Here is a 25,396-nt window from a genome sequence, read left to right as displayed (position 1 = left end):
TTAGCAAGGCTTTCTTATTGTCAGTGAAGAAAGCCTCCTCAACCTGTCCAGGTGTTGTATCAGTAATATTCAACACATCTCTAATAGCCTCTATCATCAACTTCACCCCTTTTTCGAGAGATGCAGCCCCCCTGAGCACGTCCCCATCACCGTCTGCCGTGTCAGAGTCGGTATCCGTGTCATCTTGCATGATCTGGGCAAGGGCACGCTTGTGGGAACCCACAGAGGGGAGGCCTGAGGTAACAGAACCAGACCAAACTGCCATAGAATTCTGTAAAACCTGAGTTGCAGATTCATTCTGAGCAACCCTAGCAGAAATCGGAATCATAGTTTTGATAGAGGATAACCACTCCGGCTCCCTTGCTGGTATCTGCACTACAACAGTGCAATCCTGATTACATGGAATGAGATCATCCTGAGAGGACATGTCCTTAGCTGCATATGACACAGAGTCCCTGGACATAGCTGACTGGTAGACCCCAAACACTACACACACACACACACACACACACACACACACACAGGGTAGGTTAGACAGAGTTTCGCCTGAGAATGGCAAGAGAGACACAGAGATCAGAGCCAACACACTCACAGCGCTGTTATATATAAAAGGACACCCCTTATCAGCGCCCACTGTGTACTGTAATAGTTGCACAGATCTAATTCACTGCCTCCCCCCCCCCCCCCCCTTCTACAACCCCCTGGTACCGCTCAGGATAGCTGGAGTTGCTTGGAGGGACAGCTCTGTCAGCGTCTGTGTACAGGAACTGCAGGCAGGAAAATGGCGCTGAACGCTGCTGGGTCCTCTCTGAGGAGAAGCTCCGCCCCTTTAAGATGGCGCGTCTTCCCGCACAAATTCTCTATACTGGCCTGAGGACTCCGTCACAAGACGGGGGACTCCGTCCCCTGTTGAGCGTCTGAGTACGGAGGATTGTGACGCTAGCCTGGGGATTCAGTCTCCGGTTAGCGTCTGTGACCAGTGTAGGGTATTAAGTCGCTGGCTCAGGACGCCCCTCAAAGTGCCAACACTGTGTGCCGCTGAGCCTTCCCAGAGCGCAGCTGCACAGAGCTGCGCTCCTACCCTTGTGCCGCCATATCTCGCCTCTTCTGATATTCTGGCTCTGTAAGGGGGTGGCGGCATGCTGCCGGGGTGAGCGATCCCCTGTGGCGGGGAGCGATCGATCCCCTCAGGAGCTCAGTGTCCTGTCAGCGGAGATAGTGGCTCAGACCCCGCAGGGCGGACACCACTCCCCACTTTAGTCCCTCTAAGCAGGGAGGCTGTTGCCAGCAGCCTCCCTGTAAAATAATAAACTCTAAAATAAACTTTTACTAAAGAAGCTCTGTAGAGCTCCCCTAGCTGTGACCGGCTCCTCCTGGCACATTTGCTAAACTGGGTCTGGTAGGAGGGGCATAGAGGGAGGAGCCAGCCCCCACTTTCAAACTCTTAAAGTGCCAATGGCTCATAGTGGACCGTCTATACCCCATGGTACTAATGTGGACCCCAGCATCCTCTAGGATGCAAGAGAAAATGACATTTTGAATTAGGACATGAATCATAACAGAGACCAGTACATGGGTATGCTAACATAGATATGGTAATAGGCAAGGAATAGTTTGCGACAAAAACTCAAAATAAACCACCGTAATAATACCTTATAAAGAAACAGTGCAATTTTTTTTTTTTTATATAAATGTGAAGGGGAGAGTGGGAAGGAGAGGAGTAGGTGGATCCTCGAATCCTTCAGGGACACTAGTATAATCTGGACGTTTTCTAAACCATCAATTTTGCTTGATATATTAACCACAAAATTTCCTGTATTATAGTATCTTAAAATTAAGAGGGGTATCCAATTAGCTGCAGTAATTTACCGTTGCTAATTGGTTCGCCGGGGACTATCCAATTATTCCCAATAAACCAGAGTTTACCCCGATGCCGGCACTTATCAGGGATTATGCTTCGTTTGCCTCAGGCACGCAAAGCATAATCCGCGATAAATGCAGCTAAAATACATAGGTTTGCAGCTTTTCGGGGGACCTATGTGTTTTCTGCCGAAAAACGGGTGTTTGTCACGGAACTTAATTGAATAGGGGTGATTAAAAACCAGGTTGGTTTTGCCTGGTAAACAATTACTGCTTAAAAAAATGGGCAGACTGGCACAAATTCCCACACCTCCGGCAACTTGCATTTTGCCCATTATATGATGATATTACTGACTCTAAGGGGTAATAATATTAATAGTAATTTTATTTATATAGAGCTTTTCTCCAGCAGGACTCGAAGTCGCTTTACAAACATCTCAAAAACAGAACAGAGTTTTAGTATTACAGAAAGAAAAAACAAAATAACAATGAACATACTGTACTGGGCAAAATAAACATAACGCAGGGTTCGTGCAGGCATTTAGAGTCAAAACATTCACGGGTTATATATCCCACTCCTGATAGGTACCAGGAGAGGCAGTAGATTTACTAAAGGGCAGTTTGTCAAAGCCACCAATGATTAGCGGCTTGGACCAATAGTTTTAAAATGACATTAAGAATAAATGCTAAACAAGCCTGGTTTAGCATTTATCCCTACTGCCAAATATTAACTATAGGTTAAGGGCCCTTATTCAGTTTTGTTAGAAAACCAAAAAAGCACACTAATGGGCAAAACCATGTTGCACTGCAGGTGGGACAGAGAGAGAGAGTTAGATTTGGGTGGGGTGTGTTCCAACTGAAATCTAAATTGCAGTGTAGAAATTAAGCAGCCAGTATTTACCCTGCACAGAAACAATATATCCCACCCAAATCTAAATCTCTCTGCACATGTTACATCTGCAGTTCAACATGGTATTGCCCATTAGTGTGCTGTTTTTGGTTTGCTAACAAACCTGAATAACGCCCAAAGCCACTAATGATTGGCAACTTTAACAACTCAATGCCACACCGGGTTGACATTGAGGTTCCAACGAGTGCGCGTCAGCTGAGGAAGCGGATGTTTCCGCGCAACGAAACCGAGGAAGCTGAATGTAGTTCCTTCTCATAAACCTTGGAGCTTTAGGAGTAGACAAGAAGAGAGTTGTAGACTGAAGACTGCGGAGCGAATACTTGGTAACGTGGCGGAAGAACTCTCCGGAATGAAGACTTGTAAACGTAAGAAAGAATGCTTGTTGACCGTGGCTGAAGAACAATGACAAATGAGGACTCGAAGGCTGAAGAAAGAATGCTTGTTATACGTGATAGAGGAGCCCTGAGGATTAAAGACTTGATAAACATGGCTGAAGAACTCTGAAGAATACAGGATCGCAGACTGAAGAATGTATGCTTGGCAAACGTGGTGGAAGAGTACTGAAGAATAAAGACTTGCGGACTGAAGAGTGAATGCTTGGCAAACAAGGCTGAATAGCACTGAAGAGTAGAGACATGCGGACTGAAGAATGTATGCTTGGAAAACAAGGCTAAAGAGCACTGAAGAATAAAGACTTGCGGACTAAAGAATGTATGCTTGGCAAACGAGGCTGAAGAGCGCTGTTCCCGACTCAGGGATCCCTCAACGCCCCAGGGTTCCCAAGTTCGCACCACGAGTGGCGACTGGCTGCAGGCAGTGGGACTAAAGCGACCGCCAGTGACTGCTAAGCTGAAGGCTACAAAGGTGGCAAGAGAGACCGAGCCGGAGCACAACTGGAACACACCAATAAGAATGCTATGGCAGCACAGAGCTGGAGCACCTGCTCAAGGCATTAACTTGAATCACTGGCAGCGCTTGTATCAGAGCTGACCTCTTTTATCAGAGGAAACTGCCCAGGATTGGCTGAGGAAAACATGGTGCCTCAACCACTGGCTCCTAAAGAGTTGTTGTACAACATAGTGGCTCCCAGCTCAGAGGACACGCCAGGCTGCGGTATCTAGCCTACCCGGCCCTCCGCCTCCAGTGGCCACCCGCATTGGATTCCCCTGTCGGATCCGCCGCAGCCTCGCCTCAAGCTGCCGCAGCCCCGACAGCCACTGGACAGGCAGGCCTCGGACCTCAGCGCCAGAGGTAAGACCCCGGACCCTGACACACACTAAGCCCTTGAAGACATGGGCATTATTTGAACGCGTTTATCAAAGTATTTGTTACTGATAGTTTAAAAAAAAAAAAACTAAGCAAATGGGCCTGTAACTAACTACACACTTCATTTAGTGTCTATTTTATCCTTGCAGGCAACACCAAGCAGCATTAAAGCCATGTAAACATAAACGCACTAAGGGGGATATTCATTGCTGGCTAAAATCCCTGCAGCGCAGGGAAAGGCTATTCAATGAAATAGCCTTTTTTTCTGCACCTAGAAACCGGGATTTCATGCGCAGAAACAGATTCCACGTTAATTGCGTAATTAGTTGTCCCCACATGCGAACCCCTGATTGTGACGTTTTCTCACGGACTTTAGAGGTCCAGTCCAACATTGGGCATTCACGCGTGGGATAATCCCCGCTAACTGAATTGCTCTGGAGCGGCAATTAGCCACCGGGTTTTAACTGAATATCCCCCTAAGTATAGAGTATAAAAAGCTTTGACATGCATGTAAACCATTCTATTGTCTACACTTTATGGTCTAGATGAGAGAAGTGATTGGACAAAACAGGCAGAATTTTGCCCTTAAGTAATATATTTTCTCTGACGTCCTAGTGGATGCTGGGAACTCCGTAAGGACCATGGTGTGCACTGGCTCCTCCCACTATGACCCTCCTCCAGACCTCAGTTAGAATCCTGTGCCCGGCTGAGCTGGATGCACACTAGGGGCTCTCCTGAGCTCCTAGAAAGAAAGTATAATTTAGGTTTTTTATTTTACAGTGAGACCTGCTGGCAACAGGCTCACTGCACCGAGGGACTAAGGGGAGAAGAAGCGAACCTACCTAAGTGGTGGTAGCTTGGGCTTCTTAGGCTACTGGACACCATTAGCTCCAGAGGGATCGCACACAGGACCCGACCTCGTCGTCCGTTCCCGGAGCCGCGCCGCCGCCCCCCTTACAGAAGCAAGAAGGTCCGGAAAATCGGCGGCTGAAGACTTCTGTCTTCTCCAAGGTAGCGCACAGCACTGCAGCTGTGCGCCATTGCTCCTCATGCACACCACACACTGCGGTCACTGATGGGTGCAGGGCGCTGGGGGTGCGCCCTGAGCAGCAATAAATAACACCTTGGCTGGCAAACTGACACCATATATAGCCCCAGAGGCTATATAGGTGTATATTAACCCCTGCCAGAAATCTTAAAATTGCGGGAGAAAGCCTGCCGAAAAAGGGGCGGAGCCATCTCCCTCAGCACACTGGCGCCATTCTCCCTCACAGCTCCGCTGGAAGGATCGCTCCCTGGCTCTCCCCTGCAGTCCTGCACTACAGAAAGGGTAAAAAAAGAGAGGGGGGGCACAAATTTAGGCGCAGTATAATATATATGCAGCTATAAGGGGAAAACACACTTTATAGGTGATATCCCTGTGGTATATAGCGCTCTGGTGTGTGCTGGCATACTCTCCCTCTGTCTCCCCAAAGGGCTTTGTGGGGTCCTGTCCTCTGTCAGAGCATTCCCTGTGTGTGTGCTGTGGGTCGGTACCGCTGTGTCGACATGTATGATGAGGAAAATGATGTGGAGGCAGAGCAAATGCCTGTAAGTGTGTTGTCACCCCCTGAAGGGTCGACACCTGTGTGGATGGACTTATGGAAGGAATTACGTGACAGTGTCAGCTCCTTACATAAAAGGTTTGACGACATAGGACAGCCGGCTACTCAGCTTGTGACTGTTCCAGCGTCTCAAATGTCATCAGGGGCTTTAAAACGCCCGCTACCTCAGATGGCAGACACAGATGTCGACACGGATACCGACTCCAGTGTCGACGACGATGAGACTAGTGTACCCTCCAATAGATCCACCCGTTACATGATTGAGGCAATGAAAAATGTATTACACATTTCTGATAGTACCCCAGGTACCACAAAAAAGGGTATTCTGTTCGGTGAGAAAAAACTCCCAGTAGTTTTTCCTGCATCTGAGGAATTAAATGAGGTGTGTGCGGAAGCCTGGACTTCCCCCGATAAGAAATTGATAATTTCTAAACGGTTATTGGCAGCGTACCCTTTCCCGCCAGAGGATAGGTCACGTTGGGAAACATCCCCTAGGGTAGATAAAGCGCTTACACGTTTATCAAAACAGGTGACACTACCGTCTCCGGATACGGCCGCCCTAAAGGATCCTGCCGATAGAAAGCAGGAAGCTACCCTAAAAGCTATATATACACACACGGGCATTATATTGCGACCAGCGATTGCATCAGCATGGATGTGCAGTGCTGCTGCTGCGTGGTCAGATTCCCTGTTGGATAATATTGATACCCTAGATAGGGACAATATTTTGCCGACAGTAGAGCATATAAAAGACGCTGTCTTATACATGCGTGATGCACAGAGGGATATTTGCCGGCTGGCATCAAAAATAAGTGCAATGTCCATTGCCGCCAGAAGGGGGTTATGGACTCGGCAGTGGTCAGGTGATGCCGATTCAAAAAGGCACATGGAAGTTTTGCCTTATAAGGGGGTAGAACTGTTTGGGGATGGTCTTTCAGACCTCGTTTCCACAGCTACGGCTGGGAAATCGACATTTTTGCCACAAGCTACCCCACAGCAAAAGAAAGCACCGTATTATCAAGTACAATCCTTTCGGCCCCAAAAACACAAGAGGGCTCGAGGCGCGTCCTTTCTGCCGAGAGGCAAAGGTAGAGGGAAAAAGCTGCAGCATACAGCCAGTTCCCAAGAGCAAAAGTCCTCCCCCGCGTCCGGTAAGTCCACAGCATGACGCTGGGGCTTCACAGGCGGACCCGGGTGGGGGCTCGTCTCAGAAATTTCAGCACACAGTGGGCTCTCTCACAGGTGGATCCCTGGACCCTTCAAGTAGTATCTCAGGGGTACAGGCTGGAATTCGAGACGTCCCCCCCCCCCCCCCCCGCCGTTTTCTAAAATCTGCCTTACCAGCAACTCCCTCTGCCAGGGAGGCAGTGTTGGTGGCTATCCAAAAACTGTATTCACAGCAAGTGATGGTCAAGGTACCCCTCCTTCAGCAAGGAAAGGGTTACTATTCCACAATGTTTGTGGTACCGAAACCGGACGGTTCGGTGAGACCCATCTTAAATTTAAAAGCCTTGAACACTTATATCAAAAGGTTCAAGTTCAAGATGGAATCGCTCAGGGCGGTTATTGCGAGCCTGGAAGAGGGGGATTACATGGTCTCCCTGGACATCAAGGATGCGTACCTACATGTCCCCATTTACCCCCCTCACCAGGAGTACCTCAGATTTGTGGTACAGGACTGTCACTATCAGTTCCAGACGCTGCCGTTTGGGTTATCCACGGCACCGAGGGTCTTTACCAAGGTAATGGCCGAAATGATGATACTCCTTCGCAAGAAGGGAGTTTTAATTATCCCGTACTTGGACGATCTCCTGATAAAGGCGAGGTCCAAAGAACAGTTGGTAGTGGGGGTAGCACTTTCTCGGGAAGTGCTACAACAGCACGGCTGGATTCTCAATATTCCAAAGTCACAGCTGGTCCCGAAGACACGTCTTCTGTTCCTGGGAATGATTCTGGACACAGACCAGAAAAAAGTGTTTCTTCCAGTGGAAAAAGCCGAGGAGTTGTCATCTCTAGTCAGAGACCTCCTAAAACCGGGACAGGTGTCGGTACATCACTGCACACGAGTCCTGGGAAAAATGGTTGCTTCGTACGAAGCAATTCCATTCGGAAGGTTCCACGCAAGGACTTTCCAGTGGGACCTGTTGGACAAATGGTCCGGGTCCCATCTCCAGATGCAACAGCGGATAACCCTGTCGGCAAGGACCAGGGTGTCGCTGCTGTGGTGGCTGCAGAGGGCTCATCTACTAGAGGGCCGCAGATTCGGAATACAGGACTGGGTCCTGGTGACCACGGATGCCAGCCTTCGGGGCTGGGGGGCAGTCACACAGGGAAGAAATTTCCAAGGACTGTGGTCAGATCAGGAGATTTCGCTTCACATAAATATTCTGGAGCTAAGGGCCATCTACAATGCCCTAAGCCAAGCAAGGCCCCTGCTTCAGAACCAGTCGGTACTGATCCAATCAGACAACATCACGGCAGTCGCCCATGTAAACAGACAGGGCGGCACAAGAAGCAGGAGGGCAATGGCAGAAGCCACAAGGATTCTCCGATGGGCGGAAAATCATGTGTTAGCACTGACAGCAGTGTTCATTCCGGGAGTGGACAACTGGGAAGCAGACTTCCTCAGCAGGCACGACCTCCACCCGGGAGAATGGGGACTTCATCCAGAAGTCTTCCAAATGATTGTACACCGGTGGGAAAGACCACAGGTGGACATGATGGCGTCCCCAGAGCCGGCCCTAACCAATATGATGCCCTAGGCAAGATTTTGGCTGGTGCCCCCTAGCACCGCCGCTAGTTCTGCAAGAAATGCCTGGCATGAGTCAGCTGTCAGCTCTGCTAATGTCGGGCACCTTTTGTTTATGAAAATGCATCTTATTTGCATTACTATGTGGCTAGGACGCACAAGCAGCTTCTGCTGATTAAAATTATATGCAGCATGCCTATATTTTGTGTGCGACTGCGGCTGTATCTGCATATGAAATGCTACATTACAGTGATTTCCAGGAATACACTGAAACGTAGCATTTTGTATGCAGATACAGCCGCAGTCACACACAGAATATAGGCATGCCGCATATCATTTTAAATCAGCAGAAGCTGCTGGTGCCCCTAAGCATACCAAATGCCCTAGGCATTTGCCTAGTTTGCCTATGCCGAAGGCCGGCTCTGGGCGTCCCGCCTCAACAAAAAGCTAAAAAGATATTGCGCCAGGTCAAGGGACCCTCAGGCGATCGCTGTGGACGCTCTAGTAACACCGTGGGTGTACCAGTCGGTTTATGTGTTTCCTCCTCTGCCTCTCATTCCCAAGGTACTGAGAATAATACGAAGGCGAGGAGTGAAAACTATACTCGTGGTTCCGGATTGGCCAAGAAGAGCTTGGTACCCGGAACTTCAAGAGATGCTTTCAGAGGACCCTTGGCCTCTGCCGCTCAGATAGGACCTGCTGCAGCAGGGGCCCTGTCTGTTCCAAGACTTACCGCGGCTGCGTTTGACGGCATGGCGGTTGAACACCGGATCCTGAAGGAAAAGGGTATTCCGGAGGAAGTCATTCCTACCCTGATCAAAGCCAGGAAGGATGTCACCGCGAACCATTATCACCGCATTTGGTGAAAATATGTTGCGTGGTGTGAGGCCAGGAAGGCCCCAACGGAGGAATTTCAACTGGGTCGATTCCTGCATTTCCTGCAAACAGGGGTGACGTTGGGCCTCAAATTGGGGTCCATTAAGGTCCAGATTTCGGCCCTGTCGATTTTCTTCCAGAAAGAACTGGCTTCCCTGCCTGAAGTTCAGACTTTTGTCAAGGGAGTTCTGCATATTCAGCCTCCTTTTGTGCCCCCAGTGGCACCTTGGGATCTCAATGTGGTTTTGGAGTTCCTGAAATCACATTGGTTTGAACCACTTAAGACTGTGGATTTGAAATATCTCACGTGGAAAGTGCTCATGCTGTTGGCCCTGGCTTCAGCCAGGCGCGTGTCAGAATTGGCGGCTTTGTCCTATAAAAGCCCTTATCTGATTTTCCATATGGATAGGGCAGAATTGAGGACTCGTCCTCAATTTCTCCCGAAGGTGGTATCAGCTTTTCACTTGAACCAGCCTATTGTGGTGCCTGCGGCTACTGGGAACTTGGAGGATTCCAAGTTACTGGACGTAGTCAGGGCCCTGAAAATTTATGTTTCCAGGACGGCTTGAGTCAGGAAAACTGACTCGCTGTTTATCCTGTATGCACCCAACAAACCGGGTGCTCCTGCTTCTAAGCAGACTATTGCGCGCTGGATTTGTAGCACTATTCAGCTGGCGCATTCTGCGGTAGGACTCCCGCAGCCTAAATCTGTAAAAGCCCATTCCACAAGGAAGGTGGGCTCTTCTTGGGCGGCTGCCCGAGGGGTCTCGGCTTTACAACTTTGCCAAGCTGCTACTTGGTCAGGGGCAAACACGTTTGCAAAATTCTACAAATTTGATACCCTGGCTGAGGAGGACCTGGAGTTCTCTCGTTCGGTGTTGCAGAGTCGTCCGCACTCTCCCGCCCGTTTGGGAGCTTTGGTATAATCCCCATGGTCCTTACGGAGTTCCCAGCATCCACTAGGACGTCAGAGAAAATAAGAATTTACTAACCGGTAATTCTATTTCTCGTAGTCCGTAGTGGATGCTGGGCGCCCATCCCAAGTGCGGATTGTCTGCAATACTTGTAAATAGTTATTGTTATACAAATCGGGTTATTATTGCGAGCCATCTGTTCAGAGGCTCCTTTTGTAATCATACTGTTAACCGGGGTTTCCTATCACGAGTTATACGGTGTGATTGGTGTGGCTGGTATGAGTCTTACCCGGGATTCAAAATCCTTCCTTATTGTGTCAGCTCTTCCGGGCACAGTGTCCTAACTGAGGCTTGGAGGAGGGTCATAGGGGGAGGAGCCAGTGCACACCAGATAGTCCTAATTCTTTCTTTAGATGTGCCCAGTCTCCTGCGGAGCCGTCTATTCCCCATGGTCCTTACGGAGTTCCCAGCATCCACTACGGACTACGAGAAATAGAATTACCGGTGAGTAAATTCTTATTTTTCCAAGGAACTGGGTGGATCGAAGGTTGGGCTATCTTGTCCAAATTCTCCCTGACCGAATGTTGGGAATTATGTTACAGAAAATTACCAATATGTCGAAAATCACCATGAATTGTCCACATTTCTCACAGACTTTTTAAGATTTAATTTCTTGCTTCACAGTCCAGTCTTGCAAGGTTCACTGTTGTCTATCAATGGTTCTATCATCAAAGATTTGTAACCATTATCGAAAAACCATTCATCGCAAAACCATCAATGGTTCACTTTTGCACATTCACAGATCACAGCTGCCATCCACAATCGGACCTCTACCACCGATGGTCCTCCAACACCACCAATTTAGTCATCTTTGAACTATCAATGGTTGGTGGCCATCCCCACTGTTAAGTTTTAAGAGGTTTTCGAAAGTTGAGCCTTGCTGTAGTCATGTCGTTAAAGGGGAGTATCTTGCAGAGGCATTCCAAAATAAAACAATGGTACATAATAAAACAAGTGTAATTAGATTGCTTGGAAAACATCCAATGGATTCAGAAAGTACACATTTGGCTCTTCCCACAACCTTTGCACTGTTCTGTATGAGCATCATATTTGCTTGTTTTTCACCCATAAGTTTACATCACCGATACACAGGTTTGTTGTCATATTTTATTTTTCACACATAAGCAATTTATAAATAAAATGGCATTTAATGCCAGCTGAGTTTTATTCTAAGGTTGTGAGTGACAAAGATAAAAACACAGAAAGATAAAGTTATAGATTTAGAAAAAATATATATATGTTCCATCTGATAAATACAAAATGTTTGCAATAGGAGGCATTTGGGACAATAGTTCCAAACCAAATCTTGATAAATATTCTCTGAAGAGGTATACTTTGTATTCAAGACTATTCAGATATGTGTTTCTGAGTTTGTTATACTCAAGACTTAAAAATACAGCAATCATATTGCATTCAATTATAATCTAAAACAATTAAAGTCATATTTTCAATTAATAGCTATTTGCAAATATGTTATTATAAATAACATACTGTTTGCCATTGGATTAATCTGAGGCCTGTGAAGATTTTTTTGAGTCTCACACATTTGACCATGTGGCTCCTAGTGTCACAATTTTATCCCTCCAATACCCGAATTAGATAAACATGGGATCAATGCTTCCACTTACTGCCACTTTTGCTGTGCCAGTCATTCACCAGTTAGAGTCTATGGGGTATATGCAATTGCGGTCGAATTCCCGAAATTGTCGAAAAACTGGACTTTTTCGCCCAAAAAAAAAATTTGACAATGCAATTCAGTACTTTCCGTCAAAAAAACGGACTTTCAAAATTCTACTTTTTGAAATTCGACATTTCTGCAATGATACAAATGCGGCAATTCTACAAAAGTATATTCAATTGAAGTTTGGAAATTCGACAACAGTGCTTTTAGACAGTAAATTCGTCATTTTCAATCCGCCACACTTTGGTGGGTGAATCTAATAAAAAATATGTAAAACATGTTTTTTTTGGTGTTTTTTTTATTGGTAATAGCATATCTATTTATATTAGAAGGGATTAGGTACTTGGTTTGTCTTTTTGGGAGGCACAAGTATTATTTATATATTTTTAAAAATATATATATATATTTTTTTTTATGGAATGGTAAAATCCCGGAAAAAAATGGCGTGGGTCCCCCCTCCAAAGCATAACCAGCCTCGGGCTCTTCGTGCCGGTCCTGGTTCTAAAAATCCGGGGGGAAAATGGACAGGGGATCCCCCGTATTTTTAAAACTAGCACCGGGCCCTGCGCCTGGTGCTGGTGCAAAAAATACGGGGGACAAAAAGAGTAGGGGTCCCCCGTATTTTTTACACCAGCATCGGGCTCCACTAGCTGGACAGATAATGCCACAGCCGGGGGTCACTTTTATACAGCGCCCTGCGGCCGTGGCATTAAATATCCAACTAGTCACCCCTGGCCGGGGTACCCTGGGGGAGTGGGGACCCCTTCAATCAAGGGGTCCCCCCCCAGCCACCCAAGGGCCAGGGGTGAAGCCCAATGCTAGACTGCAAAGTAACTTATTGGGCGATTCAGCATAGGTTGTAGTTGTGCGAAAAATCGCACAACTACAACCCTTTACACTAACTGCGGGGGGACGCCCAGCACAGGGCAAGTCTGCCCCGCATGCGTAGCCCTCTGCCTGCGCAGCTTAGCTGCGAAGGCAGACAGCTATCCTCCATGTTTCGGGTTGCAGCGGCTGCATGTGATGTCATGCAGCCGTCGCGGCCCATCCCACGAACGGTCCAGACACGCCTGCGTTAACTGGCTCGTACCCCCCAAACGATGTGTTGACGCCCACAAAATGCGGCATCGACACCCTGTCACTGCTACCCCACAGGACTTAGACTGCAATCACATGCGATTGCAGTTTAAGACCTTGCACATGCGCGCACCGGCATACGCCCATGTGCTGAAATTGCCTAACAGTGATTTCAGCACATTAGCGTACCATGCTGATTTGGGGCCAGGGTTCTCATAAAAAATTGTAAGTTTGCATTGTGCTACACCAAGAGACAGGGGGCTGCATTATAAATCCATGGTCACATCAGCAGGTGCTGAGTGTGCTGGACTTGTGGTAGACCATCATCTGTCTGTTAATATGACTGTTAGTAAGAATGGGGCTGCATGGGACAGGGGCAGAACCAAGACAATTTGGGAGCTATATACAGAGGAAGGACGCATGACAAATTTTTGAAAGAACACTCAAAGTTTCTAGGAAGTGCACCCTACCCTCACTTACATTAAGGATCACTCAGTTGCCCAGTCACACACCAGATACTACTCTAGTAGACTCCTATCAAAGTGCAGCAAGGAAATATTGATGAAACTAAGGGGCTCATTCAGAGATTTTCAGAACTTCAGTGTTCTCACAAATCTCCAATATTTTTTTGATTTACGCATGTGCAGATCTGATCCAGCGACGTTGGTCACAGTGCCCTAAAAGCCACACTGCTGTGTCACTCCGTTTCCTAGGCATGCCAAAGCCAGTGGCTATATATTCAAATGTAGTTTCACTGGCTCCCAGCAGCGTGGTTTGCTGGACATCTTGAGTAAGATGTCTGATGGTTGCCTGATATTCACGCAGAGGATCCGATGCTCTGTCTTTGGATGCAGCCAGCGAATCACAGAAGCCCGCAATGGGTGTCTTTTATGGGTTAGCATATCTTGACGCAGCAGCTGTGCCTTTACCGTAAGACTTTGGATCACACCCTATGTCAGAGGTTCCCAAACTGTGTGCCGTGGCTCCCTGGGGTGCCTCGGGACACTTGTAGGGGTGCCCTGGGTTGGTGGTCCAGGACCAATTCAAATTATTCATGGTCAATATAACAGGCAAAACCAGTGCTGGTGGCTGCCAGTCATAAAATATGTGGTCAAACAGAAGCAAATCTTGTCCCTCACCACACAACTGACCCTAAGGATGACATATAAACGCGATCTACTTAACGTAATATTTCTTGCTAAATTTCTCAATAAGAAATTTTCGGCCTAGGGGTGCCGTGACCAAAATTCTGATATTCTAGGGCGCCGTGATTCAAAAAAGTTTGGAAACCACTGCCCTATGTCATACTTCCATCCTTTCTGGCTACAACATGCAGGAAAGCTCTCACTGCAGTTACATTTACATACAGGATTAACTTTGCATTACTCTTCAACAAGACATGCACAAAACATTTCTTAGCCATTGTACGATTATGCCAATATTAGTAGGACAGATTACTGTACCATTGTGGAAATAAAAGCTACCTTAGACAATGACAGAATGTTGAATAAAAGGAGGTTTCTTTATTAAAAGCCAAGCGAGGGGGAGAAACAAAATACCTGTGTCAGTGGCTACCTCCCACCATATTACTGAAGCCATAAAGAACATTCAGGCCTATAACATGTCTTCTTCACATTGCTCACAGATAGCACGCATCTGGGGTTTTTAGAACCAAGGTCAAACATATATAAATTGCCCGTTGTTACATAATCATCGTATTAACAGAGAAAAAACAAATGTTTGTTAAATGTATCCTATAAGATTATATTACCCTTCACAATAAATATGTACAAAGCATAAAAGACATTCCAATTACCGGGAAGAAGAATTAGTGTTTTACATTACTCTCTTAATTCAGACATGGAACTGGTTGGGGAGATGTAGTAAGCTTAGCACAGAGATAAAGCGAAGAGAGATACTACAAGCCAATCAGCACCCAACTGCCATGTTACAGGCGGTGTTTGAAAAATGACAGTAGCCGATTGGTTGGTACGTTATCTCTCTCCACTTTATCACTCTCCAAGGCTTAGTACATCTGCCCCATGTTGTATATTGCAAAAAACAAATGTGTTAAATAAAGAAAGTGCCAGTGAATAAATCTGCTTATGAACAAGACCAATTACATATATTTTCCGTACTAAATGGTAGGTAAAAATAGGATTTTGATACCTACTGGTAAATCCATTTCTCATAGTCCATAAGGGATATTGGGGACACATTAGTACGATGGGTACAGACAGGGTCCAAAGGAGCCAGTGCACTTTAAATTTCTTCAACTGGGTGCGCTGGCTCCTCCCCTCTATGCCCCCTCCCACAGGCAGTTATAGGTAAAACAGTTCCCGAAGGAGAAATTACATACTTGAGAGAAGGAACTTAACAACAACAAGCGTGGTGAGATTTATACACCAGCACACCATAACACAACCTGGCCAGCAACAGCTGGCAAAAAAAAAAACATAACAGAGAACCAGCAGAAAGTAACCGCACAGAGGCGGGCGCCCAATATCCCTTATGGACTACGTGAAACAAAATCCTATTTTCTTTAACATCTATAAGGGATATTGGGGACACATTAGTATGATGGGCATGTCCCAAAGCTTCCAGAATGGATGGGAACGTGCGGAGACAACTGCAGCACCGCCTGCCCAAACTGGGTATCCTCTTTGGCCAGGGTATCAAACTTGTAGAACTTCACAAAGGTGTTCTTCCCCGACCAGGTAGCAGCTCAGCATAGTTGTAGGGCCGAGACTCAACGGGCAGCCGCCCAGGAAGACCCCACTGATCTTGTAGAGTGGGCCTTTAGAGACTGTGGAACAGGTAAAGCTGCCGACACATAGGCCTATTGGATAGTAAGTTGAATCCAACGAGCAATGGACTGCTTTGAAGCAGGGCAACCCTTTTTCTGTGCATCATACAACACGAACAAGGATTCTGTCTTTCTGAGCTGAGCAGTCCTCTTGATATACATCTTCAAGGCACGTACCACATCCAATGCCTCCAGAGGGGCAGAAGTGTCAGAACTGGATGGAATCACAATAGGTTGATTCAAGTGAAACGCGGAGACCACCTTCGGCAGGAACTGCTGTCTAGTTCTGAGCTCCGCTCTGTTCTCGTAAAAGACCTAGTAAAGACTTTTACACAATAAGGCCCCCAATTCTGAGACACGCATAGCAGAAGCCAGGGCCAGTAACATCACCGTCTTCCACGTGAGATAATTGCCTTCCACCGTCATCAGAGGTTCAAACCAGGAGGTCTGCAGAAATCGTAGCACCACATCCAAAACCCAAGGTGCCGGAGGTTGTATGTGAAGAACACCTTGCAAGGAGGTCCGAACTTCTGGCAACACAGCCAATTTCTTTTGGAAGAAAATTGAAAGGGACGAAATCTGGACCTTTATGGATCCCAGACGTAAGCCTTTATCTACTCCAGCCTGCAAGAAACGCATAAATCTTCCCAAGTGGAATTCTGCAGGTGGATATGTGCATTCCTCGCACCAGGAGACATATCTCCACCAGATATTATGATAGTGTTTTGACATCACAGGTTTTCTGGCTTGCACCATAGTGTCAATGACCTTTTTGGAAAGCCCTTTGTGAGCTAGGATGTCCCGCTCAACTTCCATGCCGTCAAACGAAGCCGCCGTAAGTCCGGGTAGACGAACGGTCCTTGCTGAAGATAATCCCTTCTTAGCGGCAGAGGCCAAGGGTTTTCTACGGACATGTCCAGAAGAGCCGCGTACCACGCTCTCCGGGGCCAATCCGGTGCAATCAGGATTGCTTGCACCACTTGATGCTTGATCCTCTTGAGCACCTTTGGGATCAATGATCAATGGAATCGGAGGAAACAGGTATACCAGCTGGTAAGGCCAAGGCGATGTCAGCGCATCCACCGTGCTCGCCTGAGGGTGTCTGGTTCGCAAGTAGTAGCAGCAAAGTTTTTCGTTGAGTCGAGACGCCATCATGTCGATCTGTGGGCATCCCCACCTGTCGATGATCTGATGAAACACCTGAGGGTCTAGTCCCCACTCCCCCGTGGGAGATCGTGACGACTCAGGAAGTCAGCTTCCCAGTTGTCCACTCCCGGAATGAAAAATGTGGACAGTCCTATTGCTTTTTTTTTCTGCCTAGAGGAGTATTCTGGACACTTCTCGCATGCAGGCCCTGCTTTTTGTCCCTCCTTTTCGATTGATATACGCCATACCCGTGGCGTTCTCCGACTGAACCTGGATCGCCAGATTCCGGAGCAGAGGGGAGGCCCGAATCAAAGCACTGTAGATAGCCCGAAGTTCCAGTATGTTGATCGGAAGAAGGGCCTCTTGGCCAGACCACCTGCCCTGGAAATGCACCCCCTGGCTGACAGCTCCCCATCCTCTCAAACTTGCATTCGTCGTGAGGAGGACCCAATCCTGAATCCCGAATCCTGGCCTGGGGTGACAGCTGAATCATCCGGTGCATCTGGAGATGGGAACCGGACCACTTGTTCAGGATGTCCAACTGGAAGGGTTTGGGATGGAACCTTCCATGCTGTATCGCCTCATATGAGGCCACCATCTTTACCAACAATTTTATGCAAAGATCAATGGATACTCGAGCAGGTCGGAGAACCATGCAAACCATTTCCTGGAGTGTTCTTACTTTGACCTCTGGGAGGAACACTTTCTGCGCTACTGTATCCAGTAGCATACCCAGAAACATGAGCCGCTGAGGCGGCTCCAGGTGGGACTTCTGTAGATTGAGGATCCACCTGTGGTGAGACAGCAGTTGGATAGTGCAATCTATATGGAGCAGTAGAAGCTCCCTGGAACTCGCTTTTATCAGGAGATCGTCCAGATAAGGAACTACGTTGACTCCATGAACTCTTAGCTGAAACATCATTTCTGCCATCACCTTCATGAACACCCTTGGAGCTGTGGACAGTCCGAAGGGCAACGCCTGGAACTGGTAGTGATCGTTCAGCAGGGCAAACCTCAGATAGGCCTGATGAGGAGGCCAAATTGGGATATGGAGGTAGGTGTCCTTGATATCCAGGGACACCATGAATTCCCGTTGTTCCAGGCCTGCGATCACCGCTCTTAAAGATTCGATCTTGAATTTAAAAACCTTCAGGTAAGGATTCAAGGACTTCAGATTCAAAATGGGTCTCACAGACACGTATGGCTTTGGCACTACAAACAGACTGGAGTAGAAACCTTGTCCTTGCTGTTGTAGGGGTACTGGAACAATGACCTGGGACTGGACCAACTTTGTGATGGCCAGCAGTAGCGTAACTCGCATATTTTCCAAAGCTGGTAAGCTTGATCTGAAAAATCATTGGGGAGGAGTACCGTCGAACTCCAGTTTGTAAACCTGAGAGATGAGGTCCTTTACCCAGGCACCCTGGCAGGAACCTTCCCAGATGTGGCTGAAGCGACGTAACCGAGCTCCCACCACGAGATCCTCTCTGGGTGGGTGGGCATCGTCATGCTGAAGTTTTTGCGGAAGCTGACCTGGTGCTCTGTTCCTGAGAGCCGGCAACGGCTGGTTTCTTAGGCTTACCCCTGGTGCCTCTAGCAGCGTTGGAGGCCCCTGTGGCCCTAGATCAAAATCTGGTGGACCGAAAAGGGCTGAGTAGATGGTCCCGGGTAGGTACGTCTAGCAGGCGGAGCCCCTAAGGGAAGAAATGTGGATTTCCCAGCAATGACCTTGGAGATCCATGCGTCCATTTCACCTCCAAAGAGCCATTCTCCTGTAAAGGGAAGAGATTCCACATTGCGTTTGGAGTCGGCGTCAGCAATACGCCGAAGCAACCATATGGCTCTGCGTGCAGACACAGCCATCGCAGTGGTCCTAGCATTAATATTGACAATCTCTTTTAGAGAGTCACAGAGGACCCGTGCCGTGTCCTGAAAGTGTTTAAGGAAAGATACCGTAGTAACCAGGGTCATGTCATCCGAGAGACCCTCTTTAATTTGAGTAGCCCAGGAAAGAATTGCATGTGTCATCCAGCAACCTGCAATGACCGGTCTTTGAGATATACCTGCAGCAGTGTAGATAGATTTCAGTGTGGTCTCAATTATCCTATCCCCGGGTCCTTTACCATAAAGGAGCCCGGAGCAGGGAGTACTGCTTTTTTAGAGAGGCGAGAGACTGAGACGTCTACAGATGGAGATTCTTCCCAGAACTTTCTGCCTTAAGGGGCAAAGGGAAATGTATGCAAAAACCGTTTTGACACCTGATATTTTTGTATCTTGATTTTTCCAGGCTAACTTAAATAAATCATCCAATTCTTTGGAACAAGGAAATGTGACAGTCAGTTTGTCTTGTGGGAGGAAAAATGACTGCTGATTAGTAGTGTCCTCTAGGAGGAGCTTTAGCACATCCCTTATAGCCAAAATGAGGGGTTCAATACCCTGTGTAGGGGTGGAATCCCCACTTATGGGATCCACATCATCCCCATCATCCTGTAAATCATCATCAGTATCCGAGAGGATTGAAGGTAAAGCGCGTTTATGCGCACCTGTATTAGATGGGGGGGGGGGGCGCTATGGGGAACATCAGCCCTGGCAGCTAGATCTGCTACTGCATTTTGCAGTTCTTGGGTTTTGTTGGCATTTGCAGTGAGTTGGGATAACATATCAGACATCATAGTTTTGATAGCACCCAACCAGGAGGGCCCGCGACTCTCCCCCCACATTGTCCTCAGCATTTTGTGAAGACTGACTACACTGCACACATGATATGGAACCAGATGAAAGAGGGGAGAATCTAGTATTACATACACTGCATAACTTGTGTTTTATCATTATGAAGTAACACACACAATACACATACAACACAGACTGATTTACAATGCAAGCCTGCCCTATTTGCATATGAGAGGAGACACAGAAGAAGAGAGGACACCAGCACACCCAACGCTGCAGAGCCCCAGTGAGGCTGTCAGCGTATTTATTTATATCAGTGAAAACCGCTTATATAATGAATTCCCTGAGAGAAATAATATCTGTGCACAAATAGCGGCTCTCACCCACTACACCCTGTACCAGTGATCCAGCGTGTGATAGTCTGGAGAAGCTGTGTGAAGATGCTGCTGCTTATGCAGAGAAAGGCGCCAAAATGCCGCTGAGCCTGCTCTGGTGTAGCTCCGTCCCCCGTAATGGCGCCGGAGCTACAGATATATATTTATACTGGCCATGTCTCCCAATCATGCTGTAGCCTCACATAAATGTTTAGTATAGCCATCTCTAGCCAGTCTCATGCCAGGGCTATAGCGGGTCCCCCTAGGAGGGACCCGTATGCCTCACCCGCGCTTCTGCCGCACCAGGAAGGTTAGTACTCCCCACCGACGATCACCTTCATGCATTGTTAGGGGTGTGCAGCGTGCTGCGGTTGCGACAGCCAAGGCGCAGTGCCCCACTGAACAAACAACACCTCAGGATGGTGGTCCTGCAGCGGGGAAGCGGCTCTGCACCTCGCAAGGCCGGTGACCGCACCCCCCTTCCCCCCCCCCCCCCCCCCCCCCCCCCAACTCCCACGGTGCAGGTATGCTGTTGCCCGAACAGCATACCGGAAAAAAATAAAGTTTTAAAATAAACTGAAGAAAACTCTGGAACAAGCAGAGTGTGCATCCTCTCCTGAGGGCACTTTTTCTAAACTGCCTTTGGGAGGGGGCATAGAGGGGAGGAGCCAGCACTCCCAGTTGAAGAAATTTAAAGTGCACCGGCTCCTTTGGACCCAGTCTATACCCATCGTACTAATGTGTCCCCAATATCCCTTATGGATGTTAGAGAAATATATGCTAAAAAATATGAGTCTACGTAACGTTGTAAAACATTGTTCTAACTGCACACATGTATTCCTTTTAATAATGTAATAAAAAATTGAATGTTTCTTGAATTAGTGCAAATGGAGACTACTGTGTAGCTGTAAAAAGGAGCAGGGGCTCTTCTAGGGAGGAATAACCAAGTACCCACACCCCATTCAGTGCTTGGTACACAGTGAGGGCCCCATCACTGCCAATAGGATCCAATAGATCACTTGAAGGCTCTGAACAAAAGAATGCTCTGTGTTTTTGTCATTGGGTTTAAAGTGACCAAATGGTTTACAATACAGCAATGGTGTGGTGGCTTTCTATCTGAATTGATGTAATGCTATGGCAGCCAATTAATTGACTGGAATTAGCAGCTTTCAAAAAACCTTTTAGCAGAAACAAAGTGCAGGGAGTATCCTACTCAGAAGTATGTCCTTCATCGATGCCAGGTACTTACAACATGACGCAATTAATTTACCGCCTAGTTCATTCAGTGTTTTAAAATAATAAACCTTCCATTAACAGATCAAAATGTCAGCTGGAACGGACCTGCTTTTGTTTTAAAATAAATTATATATTGGTGTCATTAATGTCTGCAATTCTTGAATATCCACAAGTAAAACAACAACTTGGTCCGAGAAAGAGCTACAACAAAATGTCCATGGCAGGAAGCTGCTTACCGTACAGCCTTTATGATAAACTATAAGGCACCCATGATATCACAGGTATGGTGTGCTTAGTAGTGTAAAAGGTCAGTGCATTCAGCCACTCAGTGTGTACTGGTTACATGGCTGCTCCGGATAGAATATGGTCTCCATAATATAATCTGTATAATGGCTATACAGAGAGGAACGATACAGGTCAAATAGAACATAGCGTCATGGAGGCCTAAAAATAAGCTGGATACAAAAATAAAAAAATCATTATATTTATGCTAACAGACAGAACACATGTTACTCAATCCTTTATCATATGATTTAACTCTATGAGTGCAATGCACATTCATTATAATAACAAGTAAAATCCAAATGTACATAGCTTAACTTCAGGTCACTTATCTTTAACCCAGATGATAGGATAATTAAACCTATATTAGGTTGTGTAACAATTTACAGATGATTTCATATAACTCTCTACATATGCCTTTATGGATAGCATGAAATGCATTTTCTTATAGAGGCAACATGTCATTAAACATTTTTATACCAATAATTACACCATTTTGCCAGATGGTGGCACCAAATGGCCACTATGTGTGGACCATAAGCAGTAAGTTGTCCAAAATAAATTACCCTGTCTACCGTGATGGATATAAAGAGACATTTATCATGTTTCTATTTATAGTCAAAACCAATTATCCATATAGTTAGTGGCAATTACATAATGATTACTACAAATGAACACATACATTTTCATGCCAAGCAGTGTGCTCCAAATACTGATATATAAATATATTTCTAAATAATATTGAATTATACCAGTGTTTCTCAAACCTGGTCCTCATGGAGCCCTAACAGTGCATGTTTTCCAGATCATCTAGCTGGAGCACAGAGGCGTGTTACCTGACCAACACAATAGATCTACAGGTGGTACTAATTATTCCTGAGGAAACCTTGAATACATGCACTGTCAGGGTTACATTTGTATGAAAAAACTGGGTTACACCAATTTATTTAAAATAAGATTTTACTTACCGATAAATCTATTTCTCGTAGTCCTTAGTGGATGCTGGGGACTCCGTCAGGACCATGGGGATTAGCGGCTCCGCAGGAGACAGGGCACAAAAATAAAGCTTTAGGATCAGGTGGTGTGCACTGGCTCCTCCCCCTATGACCCTCCTCCAAGCCTCAGTTAGGATACTGTGCCCGGACGAGCGTACACAATAAGGAAGGATTTTGAATCCCGGGTAAGACTCATACCAGCCACACCAATCACACCGTACAACTTGTGATCTGAACCCAGTTAACAGTATGACAACGTAGGAGCCTCTGAACAGACGGCTCACAACAAGAACAACCCGATTTTTTTGTAACAATAACTATGTACAAGTATTGCAGACAATCCGCACTTGGGATGGGCGCCCAGCATCCACTACGGACTACGAGAAATAGATTTATCGGTAAGTAAAATCTTATTTTCTCTAACGTCCTAGTGGATGCTGGGGACTCCGTCAGGACCATGGGGATTATACCAAAGCTCCCAAACGGGCGGGAGAGTGCGGATGACTCTGCAGCACCGAATGAGAGAACTCCAGGTCCTCTTTAGCCAGGGTATCAAATTTGTAGAATTTTACAAACGTGTTCTCCCCCGACCACGTAGCTGCTCGGCAGAGTTGTAATGCCGAGACCCCTCGGGCAGCCGCCCAGGATGAGCCCACCTTCCTTGTGGAATGGGCCTTAACAGATTTAGGCTGTGGCAGGCCTGCCACAGAATGTGCAAGTTGAATTGTGCTACAAATCCAACGAGCAATCGTCTGCTTAGAAGCAGGAGCACCCAGCTTGTTGGGTGCATACAGTATAAACAGCGAGTCAGATTTTCTGACTCCAGCCGTCCTTGAAATATATATTTTCAATGCCCTGACAACGTCCAGCAACTTGGAATCCTCCAAATCGCTAGTAGCCGCAGGCACCACAATAGGCTGGTTCAGGTGAAACGCTGACACCACCTTAGGCAGAAAATGAGGACGCGTCCGCAGTTCTGCCCTGTCCGAATGGAAAATCAGATATGGGCTTTTATACGATAAAGCCGCCAATTCTGACACTCTCCTGGCTGAAGCCAGGGCCAGTAGCATGGTTACTTTCCATGTAAGATATTTCAAATCCGCCGATTTGAGTGGCTCAAACCAATGGGATTTGAGAAAATCCAAAACTACATTAAGGTCCCACGGAGCCACTGGGGGCACAACCGGGGGCTGTATATGTAGTACTCCTTTTACAAAAGTCTGGACTTCAGGAACTGAAGCCAATTCTTTCTGGAAGAAAATCGACAGGGCCGAAATTTGAACCTTAATGGACCCCAACTTGAGGCCCATAGACAATCCTGTTTGCAGGAAATGTAGGAATCGACCCAATTGAAATTCCTCCGTGGGGGCCTTCCTGGCCTCACACCACGCAACATATTTTCTCCAAATGCGGTGATAATGTTGTGCAGTCACCTCCTTCCTGGCTTTAACCAGTGTAGGAATGACCTCTTCTGGAATGCCTTTTTCCCTTAGAATTCGGCGTTCAACCGCCACGCCGTCAAACGCAGCCGCGGTAAGTCTTGGAATAGACACGGTCCCTGCTGAATCAGGTCCCGTCTTAGAGGTAGAGGCCACGGATTTTCCGTGAGCATCTCCTGAAGTTCCGGGTACCAAGTTCTTCTTGGCCAATCCGGAGCCACGAGTATCGTTCTTACTCCCCTTTGCCGTATAATTCTCAGTACTTTGGGTATGAGAGGCAGAGGAGGAAACACATACACTGACTGGAACACCCACGGGGTTACCAGAGCGTCCACAGCTATTGCCTGAGGGTCTCTTGACCTGGCGCAATACCTGTCCAGTTTTTTGTTGAGGCGAGACGCCATCATATCCACCTTTGGTTTTACCCAACGGTTCACAATCATGTGGAAGACTTCTGGATGAAGTCCCCACTCTCCCGGGTGTAGATCGTGTCTGCTGAGGAAGTCTGCTTCCCAGTTGTCCACTCCCGGAATGAACACTGCTGACAGTGCTATCACATGATCTTCCGCCCAGCGAAGAATCCTTGCAGCTTCTGCCATTGCTCTCCTGCTTCTTGTGCCGCCCTGTCTGTTTACGTGGGCGACTGCCGTGATGTTGTCCGACTGGATCAACACCGGCTGACCCTGAAGCAGGGGTTTTGCCAGGCTTAGAGCATTGTAAATCGCTCTTAGCTCCAGTATATTTATGTGAAGAGACATCTCCAGGCTTGACCATACTCCCTGGAAGTTTCTTCCCTGTGTGACCGCTCCCCAGCCTCTCAGACTGGCATCCGTGGTCACCAGGACCCAGTCCTGTATGCCGAATCTGCGGCCTTCTAACAGATGAGCACTCTGCAACCACCACAGAAGAGACACCCTTGTCCGTGGCGATAAGGTTATCCGCTGATGCATCTGCAGATGCGATCCGGACCATTTGTCCAGCAGATCCCACTGAAAAGTTCGTGCGTGGAATCTGCCGAATGGGATTGCTTCGTAAGAAGCCACCATCTTTCCCAGGACTCTTGTGCATTGATGCACAGACACTTTTCCTGGTTTTAGGAGGTTCCTGACAAGTTCGGATAACTCCTTGGCTTTCTCCTCCGGAAGAAACACCTTTTTCTGAACCGTGTCCAGAATCATTCCCAGGAACAGCAGACGTGTTGTCGGGGTCAACTGAGATTTTGGAAAATTCAGAATCCACCCGTGTTGTTGCAGCACTACTTGGGTTAGTGCTACTCCGTCCTCCAGCTGTTCTCTGGACCTTGCCCTTATCAGGAGATCGTCCAAGTAAGGGATAATTAATACGCCTCTTCTTCGCAGAAGAATCATCATTTCGGCCATTACCTTGGTAAAGACCCGAGGTGCCGTGGACAATCCAAACGGCAGCGTCTGAAACTGATAATGACAGTTTTG

The 25,396-nt window shown here is 47.2% G+C and overlaps 1 protein-coding gene across 2 annotated transcripts in view; it reads right to left on the bottom strand.

Annotated features, from left to right (window-relative positions):
- Nucleotides 1-20,697: 20,697 nt before the first annotated feature.
- LOC134945271 (transmembrane protein 180-like) overlaps nt 20,698-25,396 on the bottom strand; it is a 190,519-nt gene continuing 185,820 nt past the window's right edge. For both annotated transcript variants that reach the window (XM_063934457.1, XM_063934458.1), the window contains exon 7: nt 20,698-21,684. In XM_063934457.1, coding sequence (XP_063790527.1) covers nt 21,555-21,684 — 130 coding nt within the window. In that variant the 3' untranslated portion in view covers nt 20,698-21,554. The remainder of the gene's footprint in view (nt 21,685-25,396) is intronic.

Source organism: Pseudophryne corroboree, chromosome 7 (genome assembly GCF_028390025.1).
Source record: "Pseudophryne corroboree isolate aPseCor3 chromosome 7, aPseCor3.hap2, whole genome shotgun sequence".
NCBI lineage: Eukaryota > Metazoa > Chordata > Amphibia > Anura > Myobatrachidae > Pseudophryne > Pseudophryne corroboree.
The sequence above is the reverse complement of the archived record's forward strand: the minus strand, read 5'-3'. Positions and strand labels throughout refer to the sequence as shown.